Source organism: Haliotis asinina, chromosome 6 (assembly GCF_037392515.1).
Source record: "Haliotis asinina isolate JCU_RB_2024 chromosome 6, JCU_Hal_asi_v2, whole genome shotgun sequence".
Classification (NCBI taxonomy): Eukaryota; Metazoa; Mollusca; class Gastropoda; order Lepetellida; family Haliotidae; genus Haliotis; species Haliotis asinina.
This window is the reverse complement of record NC_090285.1, coordinates 20604151-20630588: the sequence shown is the minus strand read 5'-3', so window position 1 is coordinate 20630588 and position 26438 is coordinate 20604151. Positions and strand designations below refer to the sequence as shown.

At 38.8% G+C, this 26438-nt stretch overlaps 1 protein-coding gene across 4 annotated transcripts; it reads right to left on the bottom strand.

Annotated features, from left to right (window-relative positions):
* On the bottom strand, positions 1-24517 carry LOC137286974 (beta-1,4-N-acetylgalactosaminyltransferase bre-4-like). 4 transcript variants are annotated; one of them, XM_067819037.1, is made up of 8 exons: positions 24439-24517; positions 13385-13431; positions 12888-13181; positions 11770-12002; positions 10649-10836; positions 3313-3435; positions 1707-1811; positions 1-243 (listed from the first exon to the last, which is right to left on the bottom strand). In XM_067819037.1, exons 3-8 carry the CDS (start codon positions 13099-13101, stop codon positions 111-113), a joined length of 996 nt encoding a protein of 331 aa, XP_067675138.1. In that variant the 5' UTR covers positions 13102-13181; positions 13385-13431; positions 24439-24517; the 3' UTR covers positions 1-110. The 4 variants fall into 4 exon arrangements, with proteins under 4 accessions (XP_067675138.1, XP_067675139.1, XP_067675137.1 ...); XM_067819038.1 differs by having other exon boundaries at positions 24461-24517; XM_067819036.1 differs by lacking the exon at positions 24439-24517 and adding an exon at positions 21170-21236.
* Between the last annotated feature and the right edge of the window lie 1921 nt (positions 24518-26438).

The following is a 26438-nucleotide window of genomic DNA, read 5'->3' as shown; positions in this document are numbered from 1 at the left end:
GACGTTTCCAAATGAACTTTATTGACAAATGTATCTGACAGATGTTCGCTTTGGCAACATCCGTATTGGACATGGAGCACTGTGAAAATGATGAAAGAACACACACGTCCTCAGCTTCCGCCATCCACATCCACATGGACCCAGGTGTATAATTTTCTATACTCCTTTTTCAGTAAACGATATCTGAGTGAATTCAGTCCATCGGTCTTGCTGCCATTCGCTAGTTGGTTAAAAAGTTTTCTTCTGAAAAGAACACACACACACACACACATATATATGTATATATATGAATAGAAATATACTGACATTCCATCCACTAGAGCTTGCTGTTTGCTTTGATATAACGGGATATAGTGAACCCAAAGAAGATACGTAAGGTGCCAGAAGATAAAAATGCATTATAGTTAAGTTATCTGTAGTTAGGTTGGTTTCAAAATACTTCAGCTTTGTTATCACATGGAAAACGTAGTTATCAAAGATGTGGCATTACGAAATTCACACGTAGAATGTGTAAGTTAATGAAGAAGTGAATACACCTCCGACGGAGCCAAGTGGGGTTGTTGCTCTCTCTCCCTCTTGTGTGAATTAAAATTGATCGTCACATCGGCGATATTTAAGCCATATTGTCACGAGAGAACCTTATACGGCTATTAAAAAGGTATGAAATATCTAAAAGTTATTGAATCTTCTCACCAAAGGACAGCACAAAAACTAGTACATCAAATGATATTCAAAACTAAGTAGAGAGCACATTTAAGAGTAAACTGTTAAGGGACAGCACAATGGGCTAGAGATCGCCAGCAACTGACGGCAGGTCACCATACCAGGGTCTATGGGACTGATAGTACTTTTGCTACCTGCATGGACCCTAGCTGCATTTACACCATCCCTTCAGCAACCGGCGATTGTGGGAACATTTAGCCAAGCTACCATTCATAAAGTCATTCCATTATCTATTTCCAAAGATTATTATTCAAAATTTATCCAGTAATTCTATATTCATTAAAATCCGACAAGCAGGAAAGAAAAATACTTGGACGCCAAAAGAGAAACCTCATTTCGCGTGTACGAGGTGCATATGTTTATGGTGGAGATAAAAGGGGATGGGAATACTTGTGTTTACAAGTCACATCATCCAATCAGCATTTAGTTAGAAGCGAAAGACATGTGTTTATAATTAGAGTAACGAACAATATATGTGTCTAATAATGTCCATCAAATATATCTACTAAAGGTAAACACACACCACACTGACAATGTCTGCAAACGCAAAATCCATTACAATATGCAAAAGAAATAATTACATTTCAGCATTTTTAAAGTTCGGAACAATGATAAATTCAAGCGAATTGTCTCTTCTCTGAACCAATCCGGGTTATAATTGGTCTTCAGTAGCCCATGCTTGTCGTAAGAAGCGACTAACGGGATCGGGTGGTCAGGCTCGGTGACTTGATTAGCACTTATTATTGTATCCAAATTGCGTTGATCGTTGCTTACGCTGTTGATCACTGAAGCAGTGAACATTACTCATGGAATTTGAAAATACGACGTGTGTCTATTTGAATACTGTAATTAGGAGATAAACATCATGTGTTGGCCAATTTCCGGGTGTTATTGAGTATTTGAAGCACGGGAGTGCATTTGGAGCCGACGGCGTTGGTTTACAATCCTCTGGGAAACGACATCTGATTTCTGCAAAAACTTACCGATCCTTGCTCTTCGGATTTAATTTATCTCGTCCATGAGCAATCATCTTGTAACGTGCAATTTCTTCTGACCGTCGGGTATATGTTAAACCATTCAGTTTAACTCTGAACAAAATATAAAGATGTAAGTGACACCATAAATTTAGTTACATCGACGACCTTCGGATAACTGTAACTTTATCAACTCGGTGATATATATTAGATGTCAAAAGATGTCTCTGTTTGTCTTTTTATTCTTTACTGAAACTAAACATAACAGGCAAGGCACACGAAATTAAATCCGGAAACTCCATTCGTACATATATTTTGCAACTATGTATTCATAATGATTGGAATTTGAACACAATGATGGAATTCTTTCCTATAGTCCGCTTGGTATTTACTAAATAATCATTAATATGATATCAAACGCATACGCTGCAGTAGATCGAAATAATCAGTGCCTAATCACTTTTGAAGTTTGAAGCTATAACGGATTGTTATAAAAATCATAATCATTATCAGCTCCGGACCCTTAACAGACAGTGTAAGGAGCACGTTGCGTTGACACCACCAAAGTCATTGGAGAGACCGTGAAGACAAACCAACACACCAGCCTTCAGCATTACATCGTGTCAACAGAGCTCTGTGGGTAATCTCCCCATGTCAGGTACAAACTGTTTGCAATGCTCATCCTCGATCTTGACAATCACGTTGTTGTCAAAAGGAACAGAAAATGCAGAGATATACATGACTTCATTGAAGGACAGCTCCACTGGCGTCTATAACGTATCGGGCTGTATGTGGACCGTTCCAAACAATTGTGCGGTTACAATTTTCTAGGACAGTCCCTACATAGTCCAGATAGTACCATGGATGGACCACTAGCACTGAGAAGACAGTAATAATCAGACCGAGCAATATCACCATTTGGAAGATACTGTGCTTGTGTCAGTCGTCATTATCCACTTACAAAGTGTTGTACAATCTCCTTCATTCCAAAATTTAATTTCCTTTTGATGACAGTTTCTGGTCCCGGGCGGCAAAGGAAAATCCCTTCGTCTCTCCGTTCAAAACAGCCGAAAGACGATGCACTTTTGCTTTTCTTCAGAACATAACTAAACTCGATGTAGTGATAGTTCTGAGAGGTTTCCCACGAATAACAAACCCGAAGCCCATGGCGGGCACAGACTGCATATTGTTTGGTCTACTCTCATCCTGTACCAGATCTCTCACTGGCTCTGATGACAAGTCTTTACCGTAAAGTTTGATATGCCTCACAAAATCATAATCAATGGGTGCAAAGGTGCACAGAAAGTTCTATAACGAGAGTCCATGTTCATCAGAACACAGCCTCACAGTACAGCGGTTTAGCGAAGCAGGCAGGTGGGATCGGTTGTCTGACACGATTCTGGGGTGTCAACACGACTGGTGTGTTGGTGGATGTCTTGTTGATCGTAACAGTCAAGGGTAGGAACTTATGTTATATTTGAGATCATCTGTAAATGCACGATAGGGTGCATAGGAGGACAGGCTATTGGAGTAAGATTACCGTGCGGATCTCAAAAAGTCCCATGAAAAACTGTTTGGATATTATGAAGGACATTGCCATTTAAATCAATCTTACCTCCTCAACATGTCATCATCTTCCATACCCCAACCAAAGTATTTGTTTGAGAAGCCATTGACCTTGTTCATGTGCTCCGTTGTCAGAGCAGTCACTCCACCAAATGCGCCTTTGTAGTATAGTCTGTGTAAATGAAAATAATAATATCTTGAACGGCAAAAACAACACAACTCTGTCTCTTGTCAAATTAATAAATAGAGCACATGTGGCAGCAGTCACATATATTCATATGGCTGTCAACTGTGTACAGTGCAGTTATCATTAGTATTGTCATAAGCTTTAGTGTTAGTATTAGTACTAGGAATAATTTTAGTGTTGGTTTCAGTACTAGTTATGAGTTTATAGTGTATATAGTATTGGTATTAGTAGTAGTTATTAGTGTTAGTATCAAAAATTGATATTAATTTGTAATATGGGTGAAAATGGTTTTAATTAAGACGTGACATTACACCTTAGATATCTTAACTTAGTTGTACTTAAGTGGCTCGCCCTGTTGTTCTCAGCTTGCATGCCTTTTAACCCTCACTCGCACCTCAGTCACCAGACAGACAAGTCACAGATTTCAGCAAATTTCAAACATTTAACATTCTTCACACTCCCATTGTACGTGGGGCGGTGGGGTAGTCTAGTGGCTAAAGCGTTCGCTCGTCACGCCGAAGAACCGGGCTCGATTCCCCACAATGGGTACAATGTGTGAGGCCCATTTTCTGGTGTCCCCCGCCGTGATATTGCTGGAATATTAAAATATAAAAGCGGCGTAAAACAAAACTCACTCACCCCCTCACTCACCCATTGTATGTTTGTTACATATTATATACATAAACATATGTGTATATCTTGACATAGATAAGGTTACATAAACATTATATTATTTTTACTAAATAAGGTCACTTGAACATTTGTGAGAGATTTAGTAAATGACAAAATCTCCTAGATAGTCAGGTATTTGAATATGTTTATGAAGCTTTTATAGGTAAGAGTTCCGCCCTTAACCCCCGCTTAAGATGTAACATATATCTGTTAGGATAATTTTGAGGTTTTAGAGTTAGGATTTGGGTCGTAGGGTTTGGGTTAGGACATGGTTTAGGGTTTTGATGAATAAACATTTGTTCTTATTTATAGAGTGACAACATAAAACGGGGTTACGGGTGGAAATCTTAAGTTTCCATCTGGACAATTGCATTTCAGGTAGTGGTATTACTAATGTCAGCATTGTGTAGCAAGATGCTTGTCTGTTTCATGGCCAGTATTATAATATAATAACAACATACAATGACATATATATATTATATATATATATATATATATATATATATATATATATATATATATATATATATATATATATATATATATATATATATATATATATATATATATATATATATATATATGTGTGTGTGTGTGTGTGTGTGTGTGTGTGTGTGTGTGTGTGTGTGTGTTATTCGATGTATCATGCTCTGTATCATGCTATTTATTATTCTTATAGATGTTGTTGTGTATTTGAGGGTGTAAATGATTACGACCACAGTAATCAAATAAATCGAATCACACCCATAGCCGTGTTCTCAACTAAATTCAGGACACACAGTCAAAGCTGCTACACACATACATATGAACGCTTACTTTTGTGAGATTTCATAGTTTTTTTCGAAAATTGCGTTTCTTTTGCTGTTTAGTTTAGAAGTTTAGAATGATCAGAATTATGCATTGTGTCCATTGTATGTTTATGCGTTGACTTCATCAATGAAACAAGAAACAAAACCAAGGCATTTTATACCAAAATTAGCTATGTTACTCACTACTGCAAATAGCAATGAAATATGTGATGCATTCGATATGTTGTTTAAGTGTCAGGCGAATCATCTTTTACATTTTTAGCAAATGTTTACAGCAATGTTTTGACATTAAGATGATTACTTGGGTGATGTAATCACACGGACCGTAAGATCGTCTGAACAGACAGTGACTTGAACACGGTTTAGTTAAGACTACCACGATAACTTAAGATTGGTATGGGCCGATTGTATCTTACAATGATCTGCTCCTGCAGTTTTGAGGAGATACAATACTTGTAGACTAAGGCTGCTTTGTGCACAGGGCTTCAGGTAGCTTGCGAATTTTCTGGACATCAGCCTCAAGTGTACTTGTATCTAATTTGATGCCATGTTTGTAATAATTTGCTATTTGCTTTCAAATTCCTGCCTCAGAAGTGTTAATTTTAGACGCAGTATTTGATAAAGAAAGTAAAGTATGCCTAGTTTAGACGAGTGCTTTACTTATAAAAACACTTTACGGCTACTTATGATAGGTTTTCCTGAAGAACGATGCACCAAAGTATGCGAGGCTTGTGAGCTGTTTCTCTTGTCTATCTGAAAGTGATTTCATATGTACATTTGTAATCATGTCATAATGCGAAATTAAATCTTGGGTCACATCGACCGATAATCACTTAAAATCAAAGTAGAACAACTGCGATTGCCAAATTTACTTTTTTACATAACAGACCCGACCTGTTGTGAGTTTGTTCCTAAGATAGCATACGGTTGGTTAGCACAATAAGCTCCGGGTTCCAAACATAATACCTATTTTGTACTATTCTTCGAAAAATACAAGAATTATTTATCTGGTTTATCTACACATCGAACCCCCTATGTGAATGATGCAACCGTTTTCCAACAAATAAAGTATGATGTTTACAGGAGAACACTCAGATATCGAACCAAAATCGTGATAATGGTTATCGAAAGTCAAAACTATGGTTCAGATTCAATTTTCGATGACTCGAACCGAGTCGTTGCAACCCTTGTCATATCAAAGCTAAGAAAGCCTGTACGATAATATTTATGACTTTCTCACATGTTAGAAGACTTTTGTTAGCCCGAATATTAAGCTAGTGTGTAGTCTTTTTCTGCAACGAAAGGTGAAACAACCGGTGGGTGTTCAGCACAGAAGGTAGAGGACGTGAAACACAGCTAATTAAGATCGACTCTCAAAACTGGAGAAATGTTTTGGTGTTCCTCATATCTGCATGGAAAATAGTGCTTAACTGTCGCAAAGGTAAAATGACATTTAAACGCCCGAAAGAACAATGTGTGAATCCATGAGAATCCATGAGAATCCACTAAATCCATGAGAATGAAAGTGACATAGAGGCAGATGCCACATCTGACCACTTCAAGAGTCCATGATGTCCAGTGATTATCCTCGCAATTACCACCTACCACAGAAGCAGATGTTTACATATGGCATTGATAAAAACCGCAAAGATAAAACTAGGTTTCATCGGGGAAGAAGGACAAGAGTCTGTCCCGAAACCTGAATCTCAGATGTTATCGTGTCCATCCCAGCCGTACAGTCCGACGACGTTAACAACTTGAAAACACAAGAGTTCAGTCGTTGGTTACAGATAAAGTTGCAAAACATATTAAGAACTGTGTACTCCATATGCTTTTGATTCTTACAGTTTAACATCATACTGACAGCCTGGACACTGTTCCCGGTCTAAAGCAACCCTTGAAGGTCCGGATCAGAACTGATCTTCTTGCTTGTAGTCAAAGGCGACTATGTTGTTTTCTAACCTTCTGTTCAAGAGCTAAAGAGGGGCGTAGGAGTTTAGTATCCTTGTGGTTAAAGCGTTCGTTCCTGAGACCCAAGACCCGTGTACAATTCCCCATATGCTCATGCTCTCCGACTTGTTTGTCACATGCCATCGAATCCCAACACAGTAGATTGTTGGTCATAATTTTAATCAGTGGATTGTCTAGTTCAAGCTCGATTATTTTCAGACCGGCGCTATTTTATTACTGAGTATGGCGATAATAAACCAGCCAAACAACCATTTGAAATTGCTCTTCATAACATTTTATAATGACAAGGCAGTTTGTCGATAAAGGGTGGGTTAGCAAATATCTAACATACTCACGAAGCATAGATGTTCCACGGTAATGGTTCCTGCAGGATGTTGTTGTTATGATTATGACCATCTCAATACATGTACAAGATTGCCGATACATATATAGAAACATACTGTAGTAGTATAACCATGTTATATTACTGAGTCAGTGAAATTAATGCTAATAATTATCAAGAGTGAAAGAATGGAAGGACGATTATCTAGCCTTATGTAAGAATGTCGAGTTTTGATTGGTCCACGTGACGTGATAAAATACCATATACATCCATCACGATCCGCTAGGGGAGTATAAAAGTCGTATACTCCCGCTGAGAAAATCATATCCTCCCGCTACGCCTCGGTGACGATGCGAAGTGAGAAAAGCGTGCTTCAACAAGCCTTTAGTAACGTGCGGTGCATTGAGGTCAAACGATCAGCTGGTGTCAACATGGCAGCAAGTCGATTCGATGCGTGTTGTTTTGTTTTGATTTAGTGAAAACATTCAGCTAGATAAATGCGTTATCACATACTGTCTCGGGAAATACGGGGTTTTATCAGTCTCTCGTCTCCGGCTCGAGGAATACAACCTTACTCGGGACAGATAAAATCCCGTATTTCCCTCGACACGATGTGATAACTTATAATATCATCCAGATCTCAAACGTGTTTAAATACGTATCACACGAGCACTGGATTCCATTTTGTTAAATTCATAAATAAGTATAACAACGATGACTGCTTTCAGTGTCACTCAAAGACCTGGGTTGATATGTTCAGAATTTGAGGCCAAATAGATAAATTGCAAGTGATTAGGTAACATTGTATTTGTTAATAGAAAGGTAAATTTGCACTTAAATGTATGGTCCCATGAACCTAAACACGAGACGTATTCGTCTATCGTTGTGTCTTGTCCGTGATTTTCATGGCTTCCACTACAAATAAAATCGGTGAATGAAAACTTCTCCTGATTGTTTTTATGTCGTCTTTATGTTAAATGATAACCATTCCATCTTTTAAAGTATATTTTACACGCAACAAAGGTGAAAAAGTGTTTTATACAACTAAACCTATTTTTTTCGATTGCAATGTCTGTCGTCAGCTCACAATGGCCGATGCGTCTTTTGTGTACGAACAATCAATATACTTCAGTCATTTCATGAAATCTCATTTAATCTATATGTAGTGGACAGGAGGTTGTGAGGTGTGGCTGCCCTGGACACAGCAAGAGTCAAACAGCTTAAGTGCAACAGTCGCAGCCAAAATAGTGTTAACCTTTAGAGACAATAGGTTGTGTTGAAACTGTGATCCACATTAAGTTATATGGTGATATTTCATGTACAGTATGGTTCAAAATTATTGAGAATAGCTAAAGCATTTCATATTATTAAACGAGAACAAATCATATAAAATTGAATGTATTGTGAAAGTGAACTGACCTTTTCATGTTGTGTAGGTAACAATTTAATATTTTATCAAGTCTCCTTGAGCTTCACGGCACAGTCTAAGACGGGTAGGCATACTTCCTATCAGAGAGGTTAGTGTCTCGTGAGTTATGCTGTCCCAGTATCGGACCACTTCTCTCTTCATGTCTTCAATTTTTGTCAACCCCTTTTGATTCACACATTCCTTCATCATCCCCCAAATGTTCTCAATGGGATTTAAGTCAGGACTATATGCAGGAAATGGTAATGCAGTCACATTTTTCTCCTGAAACCACTGCTTGGCATGTTTTGCGGTGTGTTTAGGATCATTATCTTGCTGCAACATCCAGTCATTTCCATAAAACACATGTGCACTTGGAAGGAGAAAATGATCTAATATGTTAGTGTAGCGTTGACTTGTCAGATTTCCCTCAAACACACACAGCGGGGTCGTTCCTAATAAGGATATCCCCCCCATACATGAAACTTTTTTTAGGTCGTCGATACAACGGTGCTGACGCAGACTTTGTCCGTATTTTCACATTATTGGGATATACCCATATTGAGCTTTCATCAGTAAAAATCACATTTTCCCAGTCAAAGTTTCCATGTGCCAAACACCACTCAACACGCCTGTCTTTATGTTCTTGTTTCATGAGAGGAGAAGGAATTCCAGTCTTTTTCTCCCATCCAAGATCAATCAAATTTCTTCTAACTGTAGATTTTGATAGAACTGTTGATCCCCTTTCTATCATTTCATACCTGATGTTGGAGATGCTTGCCCTTTGCTTTTTAGACGCTAAAATTCCCAGCCGGACGCGATCTGAGAAGTCCAATTTTCTGGGTCTCCCTGCTCCTTTCTGGTGCCCAAAATCCTTTCCCTCTTTAAAATTCTTCCTAATCCTATACACAGTAAAAAGAAGAGTTCCTGTTCCCTCTGGCAATGTATTTACATCATCAATTCCTTGATTACACAACTCAAAAATCAACCTTCTTTTATCTTCAGCAGACATTGTTGACAGTGCTGAGGAAAATGACATCTGCTACAAATGCAGGGGAGGTAACTCTAATTGTACTATACTCAGTAGGCCAAGATGAGTTACCTCCCTTATACCATACTTAGTTTTAAGTATCAGTGAATCAGTTGAGGTGTTAGGATAGCTCAAAGTAAGAAGAAAAATTCTCAGTAATTATGAACCAGACTATATGTTTATGCGTTAAACGACTGAAGTATACTGACTATTGTGAAATGACCGATCGTCTTAGTAATTTCTAGAAGAGACTGATTATCACAATCTGACTGTAATATGTACGAGCAAAAGACAGAAAGAAGATGGAACAGCGCCATTCACACATAGTTATGAGAGACGGTAGAGGTATATACATGTACAAGCAGTGTTCTGTACATACATAAAAGCGATTATGTATCCATATAAAATACGTGTAGTGTTAAAAACAGGTTTGGGCAGTGAAATAAACCTTCGAAAGGACACATAAGTTTTGTTTGGACAAAGTTACCCAAAGTTCGACACCTCAGCCATAACGTGTTCTAGTTCTTGTAAAGTCATCATAAGAGGGACGCAATGACAAAACATGGTCTTCACCTTCCATAAATCAATTACAGTCCGTTAAATAGATACATATCCTCCCTATTTACATTTGAGTATGGGTCCGTTTCAGTTGACACGGTTTCAAAAGACATCATTTTAATATGTATCTTCTCAGAACACCCACAGAACTTATAAAGTCAAGCATTATCTACATGTTTAGGATGATTTGCCTTCAAACATAATGAAACAAATAAACCTCTTCCCACAAACTCAACAATTTAAAAAAAAGAAAAAATATGAACAAACCTCCTTCCCCCAAACTAAAAGGAAGAAACTTATGAAACATGCATGTGTTTGTCTACCCATTCCTGTCACTTGTTGATGAAATAGAACATGTAGTTTTGAAAATGGCCGTGCTGAGGTCACCTCGGCCCCCACCCGAACACGAATTTTACAAGGAAAATGCTTACTTGTAATGATGGATGTCAATGGCAACCGACATATGCCGGGGATTCACGGGACAAGTATATAGGTTCTTATCATTCTCCGGAATGAGATCAACATCGTGGAAGATGCAACACTGGAAGCTATAGTCCTCCAGTGCCTCTTTGTATCCAATGTTCATTAACATGGCTCTGTTGAACATGCTTGGCAACGCCTGTAATGTACAAGACGTTTCAGTATCATCTTCATGTATGGACATGGACTTGATTCCCGGATTAATGGTATGTAGAAACAATTATCCTGTGTACATCTATATGACAGTAGGTCTTCAATGGCATAAGGAAGAGGGTTCTATGAGTGAGTGACTTATTATTTAGCCTGACGAGAACAGTCTAATTTATATCAATATGAAAATCAGTAAAATTTGGACATAAACACGTTTTCAGTCGTCACGTGGGTACAATGTCTGACGCCCATTTCGGGTATCCCTCGCCGCGATATTGTTGGGTAATTGTTAAAAGCGGCCTAAACTGAAAATAATTCATTCAGTCATAATAAACAAGTTGACATGAACAAAGCACTCTTCATTATATGCAAATACGTCAGAAAATGAACTGTTTTGTGCCTTGCAGAACTAGTAGTATAGTCTAGATATACCTTAGGATTGCCGTGAAGATTACTAGTAATAGACCGATCCAGTCAGGGCCGATAAACCCCGCCCACTTCGCTTTTTGACGTTTAGGGGGACAACCTCTGAAAATGGCGTCACCGAACGTATGTACATTGAGAGCGGTGTTGATGAATTCTGCTTGTGGTACTTTGGTATCCGTAGTTTATAAATGATATTTAAAGAGGAAAGTGTGAGTTGCATAATTCGAAGCAGATCGCTTCGGGGGCTTCGTTTGACAACGGAAATAAGTCAGACAAATCCACAATGCGCTCCCGGCGTGCTGATTGGCCGAAATCGACGCATGCGCCAGCTTTGATTGACAGACTGGATCGGTCTATTTCTAAACCTCTCCGACAACAAAAAGACCCAACTGTCCGGAATTTATAAACAATCGAAAGCAATAGCAGCTATGCAATAGCTCTAAAATACTAGCTATCCACAATGAAAAAGGCAGCGATAAATGAAATATATGTTCACCTGTTCAACAACATAGATGCCGTAATCTAGTTGTTGTCGTTGCAACAAGCGGTGAAGGTTGTTGAGGAAGATCTTCAAGTGGGACTCTCGGTCGCGATAGGGCACAATGATGGCCATTCGGTGTCGGGACATGCAGCCACTTGGTTTGAAACGACCGCCGGGTTTGAGTTCTGTATATCGTTTTTCAAGTTCATCAAAAGACAGGACTTCCATCCGTGCAGCAATTGATCCAACTGAAGTGAGTGAGTGAGTATGGTTTTACGTCGCATTTTGCAATATTCCAGTAATATCACGGCGGTGGACACCAGAAATGGGCTTCACACGTTGTACCCATGTGGGGAATCGACTCAGGTCTTCAGCATGACGGGCATGACGAGCGATTGCTTTAACCAGTACGCTACCCCACAGAGGCCTGATAAAATGTTGATACATTAGACGTGGGATAGTGATCGGCAAACGTAGCAAATACATTGACATAACTGACGAATAAAAGTAATAAGTTTGAGTCTTTTTCTGAGAATTCACCTGACAAACCTGTATTTATACTATGAAAAAGGTACAGGTAAGTGGGAATCGTCAAAACAATTCCTACAGTCCTTGTGCCATAGCCAGATGAAAAATGATCTTGAGCCTGGCGCCCTAGACAGATGGCCCATTTAGTTGGTCATCAGATCCGATGGCTTCTAAAACTGGTGGAGTACAAGATCGTTTGCGTAGTCGTTGGTGAAATTCTAAATTTGCATCCAACTAATACTGGGTAAAACCACTTCGTTTACAAATATGTTCAAATTCTTTTGTTTGTTTTAAGAATATACTTTTTGAGTCTATCAATGTCATTGTAAATAAGTTTATTGAGAGCGTTAGGTGGATTTTGACGTTGAGGTAAGGTCTGCTTATGACAACAGACACGTCCTTTTATAGGAGAAGGCCAGGACTTAGCGCTGAGCATGGCATGACCACGATGGGGTTCCTGATGTTTCAAACCTCGAAACAAAATATCCTCTACTTTTCTTGAATGGTATATTTCAAATTTTACTTTTGAAAGTAATCCTTTTCTTGACCATGGCAGGCATTCTCACAAGAATAAAAGTAATTTGCCAAACAGTATATCTACGTACTTAGGTTTGGTGGTGTCAAAGGGCACAGATGTCCAACCGTGCTCGGTTTCGTCGATGACGTCATCGCTGAGACACGTGGAGTCTTGTGCAACAGGTATCGCAAACGTTGTGACAAATCATCACGGGGTAGAGTTAGCCGTCTTAGACGTATGAGGAAAAGAGAGGAGACAGAAAAACAAACACAGACCAGTAATAAAGACTTGATCCTTCTCATGGCTACAAATCCGGAACGCTTTAAGAATCAGAATAACTCGGGCTGTAACTATTCACACATTGATGCTGTGGGCGGCCAAACTGAAACGCAATGTAGAATAGTTTGATATCGACACGGTAGATATTTATCCTTTCTGGGGTATCAAGGATATGTAAGGGAATGTTCATGTTATCAGTATTAAAACAAGAGGACCGCATAATTCTGCAGTATCATAGGTTCGCACTGATCTCTATATTAATATTTGTATTCGCTTCCTGCTTAAAACTACATTATTAACACTTACCCTAAATGCTGTTTTCCTTTTCAGTTATTCAATCTCTTCATCCGCATCTATGTGAAAAAAACGCAAAGTTAATTGAAGAATGCTTTTTTTCAAGAGTAGAGTTTAAGTATTTCAGATCATTCACTAAACACAGAAAATGAAATATCATGAGGAATGTTTTTCTCTCACGTCAACATTTCATGCTCAAGACATTAAAAAGCTATATTGAACAGTCAAGAAAACGTAACTATGACTTTTGTAAGGCTTTTACACAGAAGACATAAACATGAACCCTTACTTTTATGAGAGTTCATTTCTTTCGAAAATTCCGGATCCGTTTCATTTGCTGTCCATTATATTTGTGTTCTGGACAGAACTGAGAGTTAACGAGCATCACTTGCCCTGATATGATAGTGGAGAGTTGACTAACTGCATCAGTGCAGTCTTTGGTTCACACCCGTGGCATTACCGGACGATAACATTAATGTGAGATGTATATAGGTTTTGATAGCAGAACAGAAAACGATGTAGATCTATCAAGTAAAGACGATCTATCAGACGTCAATACGAGAAGAAACTAATTACGTATATCATTCATTTTCCTTTGCGAAACTTTATCTAGACTCGATGGTAAACTTTTGTCCCTAACTTCCAAACACAAACTATGAAACGACTGTTTTGAAAGGAAGTGTGTGTGCGCGTGCGAACGTGCTCTGGACAGCACTGAGAGTTAATGAGCATCACCTGCCCTGATGTGATAGGTCTGAGTTGACTAACTCCATCAGAGCAGTCTTTGGTTCATGCCCGTGGCATCACCGGACAATAACATTACTATGAAATGTTTATCCCTACATGAATGTAAACCACGAATCAAATGTTATGTATTCATAAAAAGATAAATATTAATAACATTTAGTAATTATTTATTGTCTAGTGATGGTTGGTTCAGTTGAAACTGTCGTTTACACAATTGAAACTGTTCCCTTCGGGCTCAGGGAACAGAAACAAATATCAGGGGTACCTCAACCCATGGACCCCTTGTAACCAGTGAACAACTTATAATGTAAACTCTTCGTACCCGATGCTGATAAATGGACACAATTTTACAGGCTCATTGGAGGAATTTAGAGTGAAACATCCATTCACCATGATCGTATCAGGGTCAGTATCCTGCAGGAAAACATATTTAGTAAAACAGTTTCTAGAAAGGATAAACATTAAACCTTATCCTGAACTTATTATATGACTCTACAAAGGATGGCAACTATTTTATAACGCCATTCAAACCTGTCTTTATCCTTAGTTTAAGATCCTTCTGATCTTGGATGTGTTCCTTGACCCCCATATGGTGAATGTGGTTAATCTAGATGACTTACCTTCAACAGCGAGTATCGAAAACAATCCAACAATCCTATCGATAAACAACCCATCATGACTTCCGTGAGGCAGACGAATCCAGGTTAACACAGGGCATTGCCTAGGGCAATTTCAAAAGGCTACCCCAGACACATTCCAATGTGTGACTATGTCTCAGTGCATTCAGTTTAAAAGGAGACGTCTAAGTTAGGACAATTCAGTCTGAGTTACATTTTCCGCGCATGCAGACGTGTGAAGAAAACTGACCAACAAAGCTACCTTGTAATGATTGTGGACTCATGCTTCAAGATGTGCAGGATTTGTAAAAACACAGAAGAACCTAGTGCCCAGAAAGGTCTTCAGTGGGTCCTCTTTGAATACCCCAAGTATGATTTAAAAGGAACTGGGAGGAAGACAACGACTTATCTGCTATGAAGAGACCACATCCTCTATCAGATTGTGACTATAGTCAAGCAATAATCACGACTTACAAAGACATGTACATGATAAATGTCCTGTCCTAAAATGGATGATGATGATGATGATGATGATGATGACGACGAGAAACAGCGGTCGAACAGACTTAGGCACGCTCTGTGTGCACCTTGAGAATGAATACAATTGGTGTAATAGGCTGAAAAACATCTTTACGGGTTGTATTGCCAGTAAAATCATACCTTGTCATCACATTATGCCATGCGAATTCGCTAATGTCAGATGGCGTTGTGACGGTATTCAGCATCCTTTAGTATTCCTATGTAAAACCGGATTAAACTGGATCATACCTCCCAGAACCTTCTGCGTGAGCGTTACCTGAGGTCAGTCTGGACCCTTACCTACTGAGGTCATAGATTGTGTGTTTGATGAGGGTCTCCGAAATGAGGTCATGCTAAATGAGGTCGATAATAGATTGTAATTAACATTAATCCATTAACATTAAAGATCCCTAACAATTTTTACAGTGGAATATACAGAGAGTGAAGGACAGGAGGATGAGGAAGGCCAATGAGACTGCCATTCAGATGTAAAGCAGACTTTTGGGTGTGCTCCTATCCTAATGTCTATTCATTTGAAACAGAGCTAATAAACAACGAAATCTGCATAGCGTTCTTGTTTGTTGTATCAATTGCTGGAAGACTGACGTGGGTTTGACAACCTGGATAATTATAGATATACAGTCTGAAGTAACGTCAGCTGAATGTGACTTTGAGGCAGGATCGGGAAAGTGTTGTTCTCATGTGACATCAGTTTTGTTTTATATAGAGGCTACCATAATGATGAGAGGGGCCAGTACAATGACTCAAACTTGCCTACTGGATGTTACCTGCTACGTGAGACTAATTTTACATCAGGAGAGATACTTGAAAAACAACTCGATAAACAGATTGATTCTACGCATCGAACACAACATCATTAACGCTCTGGATTTGTACTTTCCCAATTGGTGTGTTATTCAGTGTTTGTGTGATTCATGGACATTCCTATGGGTATTATAAGGTAAGTACAACTTCATGGTCATGTTTCACTAGATATCCAATAGTGTTATCCCGTAATTCTGGAAATACTCATTCAGTCACTTGGAATATAATCCCAAACATTAGTTCAACTACTTAGTATATTAATGTTATATCCAAAAATGTCGGCACGTGTCGCTTGAGGAGTGCGGCCATAAGACTATTCAGTTCTGTGATCGGACATGTGTGGTTTTAAGTGGTTTTACAGTCGCGAGTCATTACTGGCAGTGGGAATTCACTCAACCGGGAAGCGGTCGAACAGACTTAGGCACGCTCTGTGTGCACCTTGAGAATGAATACAATTGGTGTAATAGGCTGAAAAAAATCTTTACGGGTTGTATTGCCAGTAAAATCATACATTGTCATCACATTATGCCATGTGAATTCGCTAATGTCAGATGGCGTTATGACGGTATTCAGCATCCTTTAGTATCCCTATGTAAAACCGGATTAAACTGGATCATACCTCCCAGAACCTTCTGCGTGAGCGTTACCTGAGGTCAGTCTGGACCCTTACCTAATGAGGTCATAGATTGTGTGTTTGATGAGGGTCTCCGAAATGAGGTCATGCCAAATGAGGTCGATAATAGATTGTAATTTACATTAATCCATTACCAATAAAGATCCCTAAAAGTTTTACAGTGGAGTATTTATCCTTTGTGATGAAAAATTCAACACCCTCAAGCAGGACATGCTTGAGCGTGGTTCTGAAAATAAAAGTACAGTAGCTCAATTTTAATGCTGTTGAAAGGACATAAATATTCGTTACCAGAATGAAATATTCCTTCTTGTTGTTATTGACGTTATGGAAATGTTTCTATTGCCCAATTGCAATTGTCTTATGAAATACTAGGTGACATTACTTTGCAAACTCCGAAACGTGATTAAAGACTGAACAGTAAGTGATGGTGTCAATTTTACAATTAGAAATGAAATGTTCCTATATCGTAACTTCCAAATTATATTGTGGCAAATCAAGCAGTAAGTTACCATTAACCACACACTCGCCTTGACATTCTTCTTTTCCTACCTGACATACTTTAAGTTCCAAATGTAACTTAAACTTTGTGAAAAAGAGCGCAATTCCCTAATTTAGGGCAGTAACGGACATGTCATCCTTATTTCTATGCACGGAATATTTCCTGTGTATTGAGATATACTATGCAGGGTGATATCCCGAGCCCCAAATAATGGCAAGTAACATTACTGTAACATACATTGAATGCATTCAAAGTGAATGTTTTGTTCTACACATGTCCATATCAAGCTGAAAATTACTAATGCACATGTCATGTTCAAGTAAAGGTAACAGTAATAACTAACGTAGAAGTACGTTTGTTTGTGTAAATTAATGGTCCCTGGAGCGGAAGTAAAGGACCGCGCCCGGCCCCAAGGTATGTTGGGATAGTCTGTAATGGCCAACATGACACGTTTCAAGTTCCTGTCAATGAACCTCGTGAACCCCTCTGCAAGTTTGTGAAACCTATACACAACAGCATATTTCCTCAAAACTGGCTTCATGGCAACGGAACACATTCATTTCTCTAAAAAGAATGCACAACAACGAAAAAAATGAAAGACCATTTCCAAAGAATTCTTACCAGGTTTCACGTCACTACTGCTAAGAATATTTCAAACAGTTACATACCACCCCTAAATTATAGCAAATAATTTTAACCAGGAACAGTTTTCTAGCATTACAACATAATGAACATCCTCATTTAAATGACACAAGCCTTTTCAGCCATTGCAAATACAAATTAGGCATACAATAACAATTAGTAAACAGTATGAATAAACATCAAGCATACTTGTAATGTGATTTGGAATCTACTGTCTAAAGTTGACACATTTAGTCCTTATTTTAACCAGCACCACTAATTTGTGTCCTAGACGCTCAAGATATGACAGTAGACTGAGCATTTACCTTTACCATCAACATATCGATCACTAGCTATCAACCCACCTATCTCCTCATCAGTCATTGTCTATTTAACCCTGGCAACCAACCATTGGTTGAGGGGCACGTTCTCATCCTTGGTGAGAGCGATATCACCAACTTTGACATTACGTTGACGTGACACTTTTCTGGCACACTTGGAGACTGTGCAAATACTTTTGTTTTCAGTGATTCCAGAATTCGTTGGATAAATGTACTCTTGACCATCTTTTGCGACAATACACGTCAGCTGTCTGGAATTGACCTGGCAGCGGCATAATGATTTTTTATTTCATCCCAGAATCCATTTGAGCAAAGTTCCGAGAGCACCATACCTCGTCGTTGATGCTGGGTCCAATCATGGAATTGTCGAATCAATACAGTTGTGATATGATGTTTCTTGGGGGGAAATGGCAGGATACTTGATACCACAGGAGACCTCAGCTTTCCTAATGCGTCCACCAAATCTGCTCACTCCATTATTTATGCTACAAAGGTCAAGTTTGTTCACTTTGCTTGTTTTCCCGTATGTGGCTGTCTTTTGAGCAACTGCAACCTTCATGTTTCATCAGTCACCTTCAACCTTCTGACAACTTTCAGCTCTTTGGAGAATACCTCCTGCTGTACCAGTTTGCTTATCACAGTCTCTGCCAGTTGTGAGTGTTTCTGAACGTGATTGTTTGTCTTTGTTCGAAGAAGATTTCCTGATTCAGATTTACACAATTTGCCACTGTTCTTAAGTTTTACCACTTTGAAAAATAGTTGAGTCTTTCTAACTAAAATGTCTCAGAGGAATCACATTTTGCCATGAAAGTATAAGCATCTTCACCTCTGGGTCATAAGCTAGAATAACATCAGTTTCAGCCGGTTCAATCTTAGAATTTCAGGTTTCCATAAGTAATCTGGTCCTGTCAGCCATTTTGTAAATGAAGTTCTCTGTAGATAGACCACGAGATCCATCGTCAGCTGGATTTTTATCACTCTTGATATAATTTCACTGTGCTGGTTTGGTTTGGTCTCTGATGGTCTGAACTCGATTAGCAACGAATACATGGAAATTAGTGCGTTGTTTCAATCAGAGATACATCAGGGAATATCCAGAAAATATTCATGACTCTGGAGGTGCCAAGCCTTCATGGCGTATTTGTTATGCAAACATTTCGGTTATATCCTTCATAATAGAGACAATACTTTGTTCTGACAAGTCCTGAACAGCGTTAGTCTGTGCATTTACCAACCTTATACTTTTTTATGAACTTCTAGATGCAGATGATTTTTCCGATTTCCTCGAATGTTTATCACCTTTCAGGTCACATATTGTCTTGGCAATATCACCCTCACCCTTATTGTAATTTTCTATATAAAACCTCTGGAATTTCTGAAAACTGACTGAGTCTCTCTAAACCTACTTGCACACTGTTGAAGGCGTTGTACAGTTCATCTTTTCTTACTCAAAAAGCATCCTTACATTCTGTCACTATAAATGCATTGGCTCTGTTTGTACATTTGTGCCATGCTGATATGCAGGCTTTAACATTACAACTGGATATTTTCCTCTCATATCCTCTGTATGTTTAGGTTAGGTTAACTAACTAACTAACTAACGAGTTCAAATGTCACTGTAATACATTCCACACAAAATTCCAATCTCAGAAAGTTCACTTTCATTCCTTCATCCTGCATTACATTGACCAGTCTATGTCTCACGTCCTCACACTGTCATTCCAACATCGCTGATTGCGCAACTAAATCTATTTGCAAATAATCACGAATCCTGAACACTCACACGATGAAAGGGCCGTATTAGAACAGAGTTTCGTTGGAAGATATGAAAAGTAACCTCTGCTGTTAAGAGAATGTTCTCAGCAAGGCCATGCTTGATCTATAGACCGTCTCAAATAGCTCACTCTCACTGGGTCTTTTTAGACAACATTACACAATGGCTAGATGCGAGAGAGGAAGTTAGCATTAGCCACTGAAGCGTGAGCCTTTGTTCAAGGGCTACAGTCTGTATCTACAATGTGACACGATTTAAGATGTATGCAAGTATTACTCAAATTAGATCTCATTATTTGGAGGCATATTATTACAGTCCTCGTTATAAAGCGCTTTCACAAGAGATGTCTCCCCGAACTTCTTTGAGTGTCGTGAGAAGTTGGCGAATCAGAAATTGACTGTAACTGTGGACAATCATATATTGGCAAAACATGCAGGCCAATCAACGCCAGAGAAAGCAGGTGTTAACAAAACAATCTGACAACAAATCAGCTATCTGAGAACACATTCAGATCAACCCTAATCATCAAACAGAATACACAATATTGTCAACCAACCAACCTGACTTCACAAAACGGATATTAACACAAGTCATCCCCATCAAACGACACCGACCCATGATCAACAGAGATCAAGGTTATTTCGTCCCCTCAGCATACGAGGAAGTGCTTGAAGAACTTGTATAAACCTGTCCCAACTCGCCTGCTCTGTACATGTGATCCCTTGTCATCACACTGTCACTGTACTTCCCGATTAACTTTCTTGTATGTATGTATGTATGTATGTATGTATGTATGTATGTATGTATGTATGTATGTATGTATGTATGTATGTATGTATAAAAGACAGTGATATGTATATATCTCTATATATCTATATCTATCTATCTATCTATCTATCATCTATCTATCTATCTATCTATCTATCTATCTATCTATCTATCTATCTATCTATATATATATATATATATATATATATATATATATATATATATATATATATATATATATATATATATATATATATATATCTGCCTCGTACTTGCTCGACAACGATATAAGGTTCTGTATCGAAGCGTTGCTTAAACTGAAAAGAAAAGATGTTCATCCACAAAGACTGTCCTTAGCTTACATCTCGCTTACTATGTCACAAGGTCACAATCTGTTTTCACGAATAATGTCTAACACTGTGTAATATCATGTCCGATCACACATTACTTACAGTTGAGCCGTTTTCGAATTGCCGTTATAAAGATGCATCCATCACTGAGCGTGCGGTAAGTAGGCTTCCTAATGACGTCACAGAATTCCCCGTCTCGCCGTGAGCGAGATTTACAAGTTGGAATATGACATAAAATAAAAACCTCAATGCTGCCTAAATGTGCTCTTATCCCACAAATAAACAATCCCACAATCTTCATAAACAATACTTAACACAGTTCTTGCGTAATCAGCTCTGTCAAGTGTCACAATACATGTACGATCCAAATGCAGAGGGCCCATCCACGTCTCCATCGGCTCAGATTTGATGGCTACCGTTTGATAAGTCATTCACGTGGGCTCCACTTATCATAGCAGGCGGAATTATTCTTATTGTCTACATTGATTTTAATCACACGAAAAATAGTAAGAATTTTCATATATCTCAATCATGGAGGTCTAACAACACCATAAATGTGATCACAGTCACGTGGCACTTCAGCAAAAATGGAGAGTGAAGAGATAAAAAGTACAGAAAGCGGTGAGGAAATTCCATCTCAGTCGATAGCAAAATTACATAAAACACTGGGACTTGATGCTGAAAAGGGTGATCGGTTACTGAACCAGCTGGTTTCCATCATTGATTATTTATTTGAACATGAGCCTGTGTCTAGCACGGAATGGGTTGTAGCAGAGAGGATAGAGTTTCACACGAAACTGGAGAATGCACTACCTCAATATGCCGATGTTTAACAAAGGTTAATGGGGTACTGTATCAGGCAATGCTGACACAGGCATGCATACAATTAGGAATTATCTTGGTCGGTATAGCCTCGGCGAGAGGCGTGGAAACCTTATTCCAAAAACAAAAGTGATTTTCCAGACGACGTATTTGATACCCTCCACTGATCGGTGATATTCAGCTGATTGTTGGACACTCAAATTCGGTAACAATATTCAAAAACGTAAGGACGTTATCAGACCAGAGTCAAAGAACCAAGACCACACTGCAAAGGAATGTGTTCACCAACTTCGCAGACAACACCAGACATTCTTCTTGGTGAAGATGTTATGAAAAGTGTGTGGGACATTTGCATGACAGATCGTATTTGCAAAACCAACAGTCTCACTGTCAGGAGAAAGTGGGAGAGCCATGAGGTCGTGGCAGAGGACAGTACAGTACACTTGGCTCCCAGAGCTAGAGTCAGCAGTACTCTCAGTCTTTATTCAGCAATGAAAATAGGTTATGTGACCCTAACAACTGACCTATTTGCCTCCAGATTAAGTGACAATCATGGCCCGAATATATATCATGGCAAGCTGATCCTCTATTGGTCAAATGTATTCTGAAAATACATAAAGACAAATCTGTATGTATAAAACTAGACCATGGTTTTCACATGTGCACATAGAGCGTATTGAAAATACAGCTGGAAGAGTTATCTATAAAAATGTTCTCCTCTACTACTACAGCTTCTAAGGCTTACAGTTGCTATAAAGTAATTGTTCTCACCTGTAAATGTTTGAACAAATGTTCTCCTTCTCACTTGACATAACTCCCACCAGGCTGCTGCTCACGAAGGACACCAAGATCACAAGATAAATACTTATTCTCAATCCCTGAAGTGAAAACTTCAACTTTTGGCAACAGAACATTTTCCTATGCGAAAACTCTAACAATCTCACAGAATATGTCGGATCTGCTTCCTGTCTCTCAGGCTGGACCTGATCCACAGGGCCAGGAATAAGCAGTAGCTGCTACCACTCAGCAAGATGAAGGTAGGTATGTTTCCAGTATCCAGGAGATATTGCAGAATCAAGGCATTTCATTGAACTTACATCAGAAGTTACAGACTTTTAATAGTACCCCACTACCAACCATCCCTCCTCTGTCTGTGTCTTTCTCTCTCTGTCGTTCTCACTCGCTCGCACACACACATACACACACACACACACACACACATACATACACACACACACAAAAACAAAACAAACAAAGAGAAAAAACCTCCAAAAACAAACCATAAAAAAACCCCAAAACACTTGCATACACCCTAACATACACATCGTTGATGGTAGATAATATTACTCTCTCTCAGCATTACTGATCTTCATGGGATGGGTAGATGCCGAAGTGAATCTGCCGTTGATGACGTAAAATACAAGTCAAGGAACTTCGAAACGCTTGGATGCATTTATTACTAATTATTATTACACTTAAGCAGTTCTTCTGAAGACGAAATGGCAACTACCAAAAACAACAGAATGCCCAAAGATACACCCTCGTTAGCAAAGACATTGGTAGTTTCAGCCTCTTAAATTGTACATATTAAATTGTGCATACATACATTTTAGATTTCCTAGCATCTGTTTTGATACATGAACAGCGTCCACAAGCTGTACTCAGTGATACAGATATTGGTCAAGCTTTGTCATAGGGAAAGAAGCTGTTTCGAACAAATATACTCTTAGTATACCATTTTGAAGTAGCGGTTGAACTCTATGTGTGGACGTTTTATATGTCTTTTCATCGTTTGACAATGTGGACAGGAACTGCATCTGGTTGCAGCAACGGATAGCCGCTATTAGCGTGAAGATGTTTATCTCCATACAGTCTTTATACCAGAACACTACCAGAGTTAACTACCACCTTATCCAATTTTTCCATTAACACTGGCGTGAAGAAAAAGTGCCTCATATGCTCTTCTGGCTGGGTGAATGTTGTTTTGTTGTGTATTTTATTTCATGCGACACTTTTAATAAACTTTGTCTGTCTGTTTGCCTGTATGTGCTCACTCATGGGCATCGCTAGCCGCGAACTCCATGTAATAGTGATATTACCAGAACCATTGAAATACATGTCAAATTAGTGTGTAGTTAGTTACCCATTTCGAGTTAAAAAAATACATGACGATCCTAAGCCTGATCATGCGATATTGTAAGAAATATTGATCCAATCGGATGGAACCCGTGCTTCTGTGAGCCTTGTCTTGGCGTACCCGTGACCATTAGCTCTGGATTACTCATTATATGACCCTAAATGAGGTTGTGATTCAGTCCAACCTTCCTATCTTGTTTCCTAAATATACAAACATATTTCTTTATGGAGGTACAAACCCTTAAAGTTGAGCATAACTGTCTAATGTTTGGCATATTATAAAATAACGAATATATTGTCCGTTCTATTCTCAAGTTAGGATATTTATAACAAGAATAAGGATAAAGGAGTAAATATACTCGATATGTGATGAGTCCTCCACCATTAAAAGTTGACATCCGTAAAATCCTTGCCTTTAAGAATAATGAAGGTTACCTGCACTGGAATGGAACTGGTCCGTAGGATGCCCTGGACGAGGACTCGCAATCATATGGAACAGCTGCCGCATAGTTTGCGCGTACATATCCTGGGGATATTACATTCTTTTAGTCAATAACACACCACCATTGATCACAACAGAACTGACATAGGATCGAAGCCGAACTAAACATGACACCGTACATATTTGATGCTTACAAACTGACTGAAAAGTCAGCCACCACTAACGGATGTAAATATACTAATTACAAATTTTTAATCAGTATATATGAATATCATTGCCAGGGGTAATGCATGTATTGACACACATAGAAACAAGCATATTGAATGTATCTGTAGAAGGATGTGTATAATACCTTAGGCAAATCATCACATGCAGAACATATATTTGCGCCCATGGATGAACGGGTCCTGGTGGTTCAACGCAAAGTAGCCAGGAACCATGTTCCTTTTGTTAAATTGTATGAATCGAAAACTATTTGTATAAATGTTTTGGAAGATATAAACCTCACAAAGACAATAGCCCATGGTCCCTAGTGTGGTGATCTACCTTCTGTTGTTGGCGATCTATAGTCTGTTTTTATATTGTATTGTCTAAATGGTGATATTTGTTTTAACTTTCCATGCTAGTTTTAATTGGAATTGTGATATTCTAGTTGTTTTACTGTAATTCGTTGACATTGACAGGTTTGTATAATGTCCATATGATATTTTTCAGTGTTAAATGTTCTCGGCACGATATGGTTGAGATATTGCCGATGTGACATTAAATATTAACTCACTCACAAAGACAATAGCACTCCCTGCAAAGTTGTAAAGAAGACCAAGTTCCTTGGTCTTATTGTCTTATTTGTACTACTAAATGCCTGAAGACGTTGAAAGTCGTTTCAAATTCTTGAATCGTATTGAAGTGCTCTGCATATTACGTCTCTATCGTATATGGTGGGTGCTACTCACCACCAAGGTCTGAGGCTTTGTCTTGGGTCTTTTCGAACTTCTCCCTTTGACAAATATTACTTAGAAGCAGACGAGCCTTCTCTCAACGAAATCCGTATGAAACTACTTTCGCACTATATCACTGAGATATGTGCTAACCAGTTCAATCCTGTGTTCAAACTGTGCGTTTAATCTCCTCCATGAGGATCTGGGCAACAAGAAATCTTCGCTTATTTCATCTCAATGAATATGAATCAAACCTTTCCGTTCTGCTGCTGGCATTGAGCTACAAAATATATCTCCTTCCCCGCCTGCATTCCGCACCTCTTTGCAAATTAGTGAGAGTATTCAAGAAGCCCGAAACAAACGAATTACAGTATAAACATGAACTTAATCGAATAAGAGTTAAATGTAATACATCTAAACAATACTTACAGATGGACCAAAGGTGGTTCAGGCGTGTGATATTTGTGATGGATGTCAGCTTAGTTCGCCATCGGACGCTATTTCCGGCTGCAAATCGAGTTAGTGTCGGATGAATGTCGAGTCAGTCCCATGTGTGTCAGATGTGTTGTGCAACTATCAGACGTGTGTAGCCTAGGTCTGTCGGCAATCCGAAAAGTGTCCGATGATTAACATCTGACGGTTATCTGTTTGCAGTCTGCCATCTACCCTATGCATCTGATAGCCACCCATCACCAATTCGATTCTCACTGGAGGGTAACATGACATGTAGCAGACATGTTGCTATTCTTTGTGACATTGGAGGATAATCGCTCATGAAGTCAAATGCCATGCGATACATATCTCACAGCAAGCAGTGACATCTGATGGCCAACGGACAAGTAAAGGAGGGTCAGCCGCACATTTTCATCGGACACTACCGCACCAAGATGCTGTAGTTGGATTCAAGAAAGAGCAGAAATATTCGATGAGAGAAGGCAAAGAAGCGACCTGCAAGATGTCTTTACCTGCAAAGTATTCCTTTATGTTTTAATCTTATAATTTATATATTTTATGCGCATATTAAGTAGTGTGT

What these genes read in the sequence shown, in the direction of transcription:
- LOC137286974 (XM_067819037.1), bottom strand. Translation starts at nt 13,101, where the DNA reads ATGAGAAGGATCAAGTCTTTATTACTGGTCTGTGTTTGTTTTTCTGTC. An exon ending in GATGATGACATGTTGAGGAG is followed by an intron (nt 1,812 to 3,312) that starts GTAAGATTGATT and finishes TATTTTGTTCAG; the next exon opens with AGTTAAACTGAATGGTTTAA. An exon ending in AATCCGAAGAGCAAGGATCG is followed by an intron (nt 244 to 1,706) that starts GTAAGTTTTTGC and finishes TGTTCTTTTCAG; the next exon opens with AAGAAAACTTTTTAACCAAC.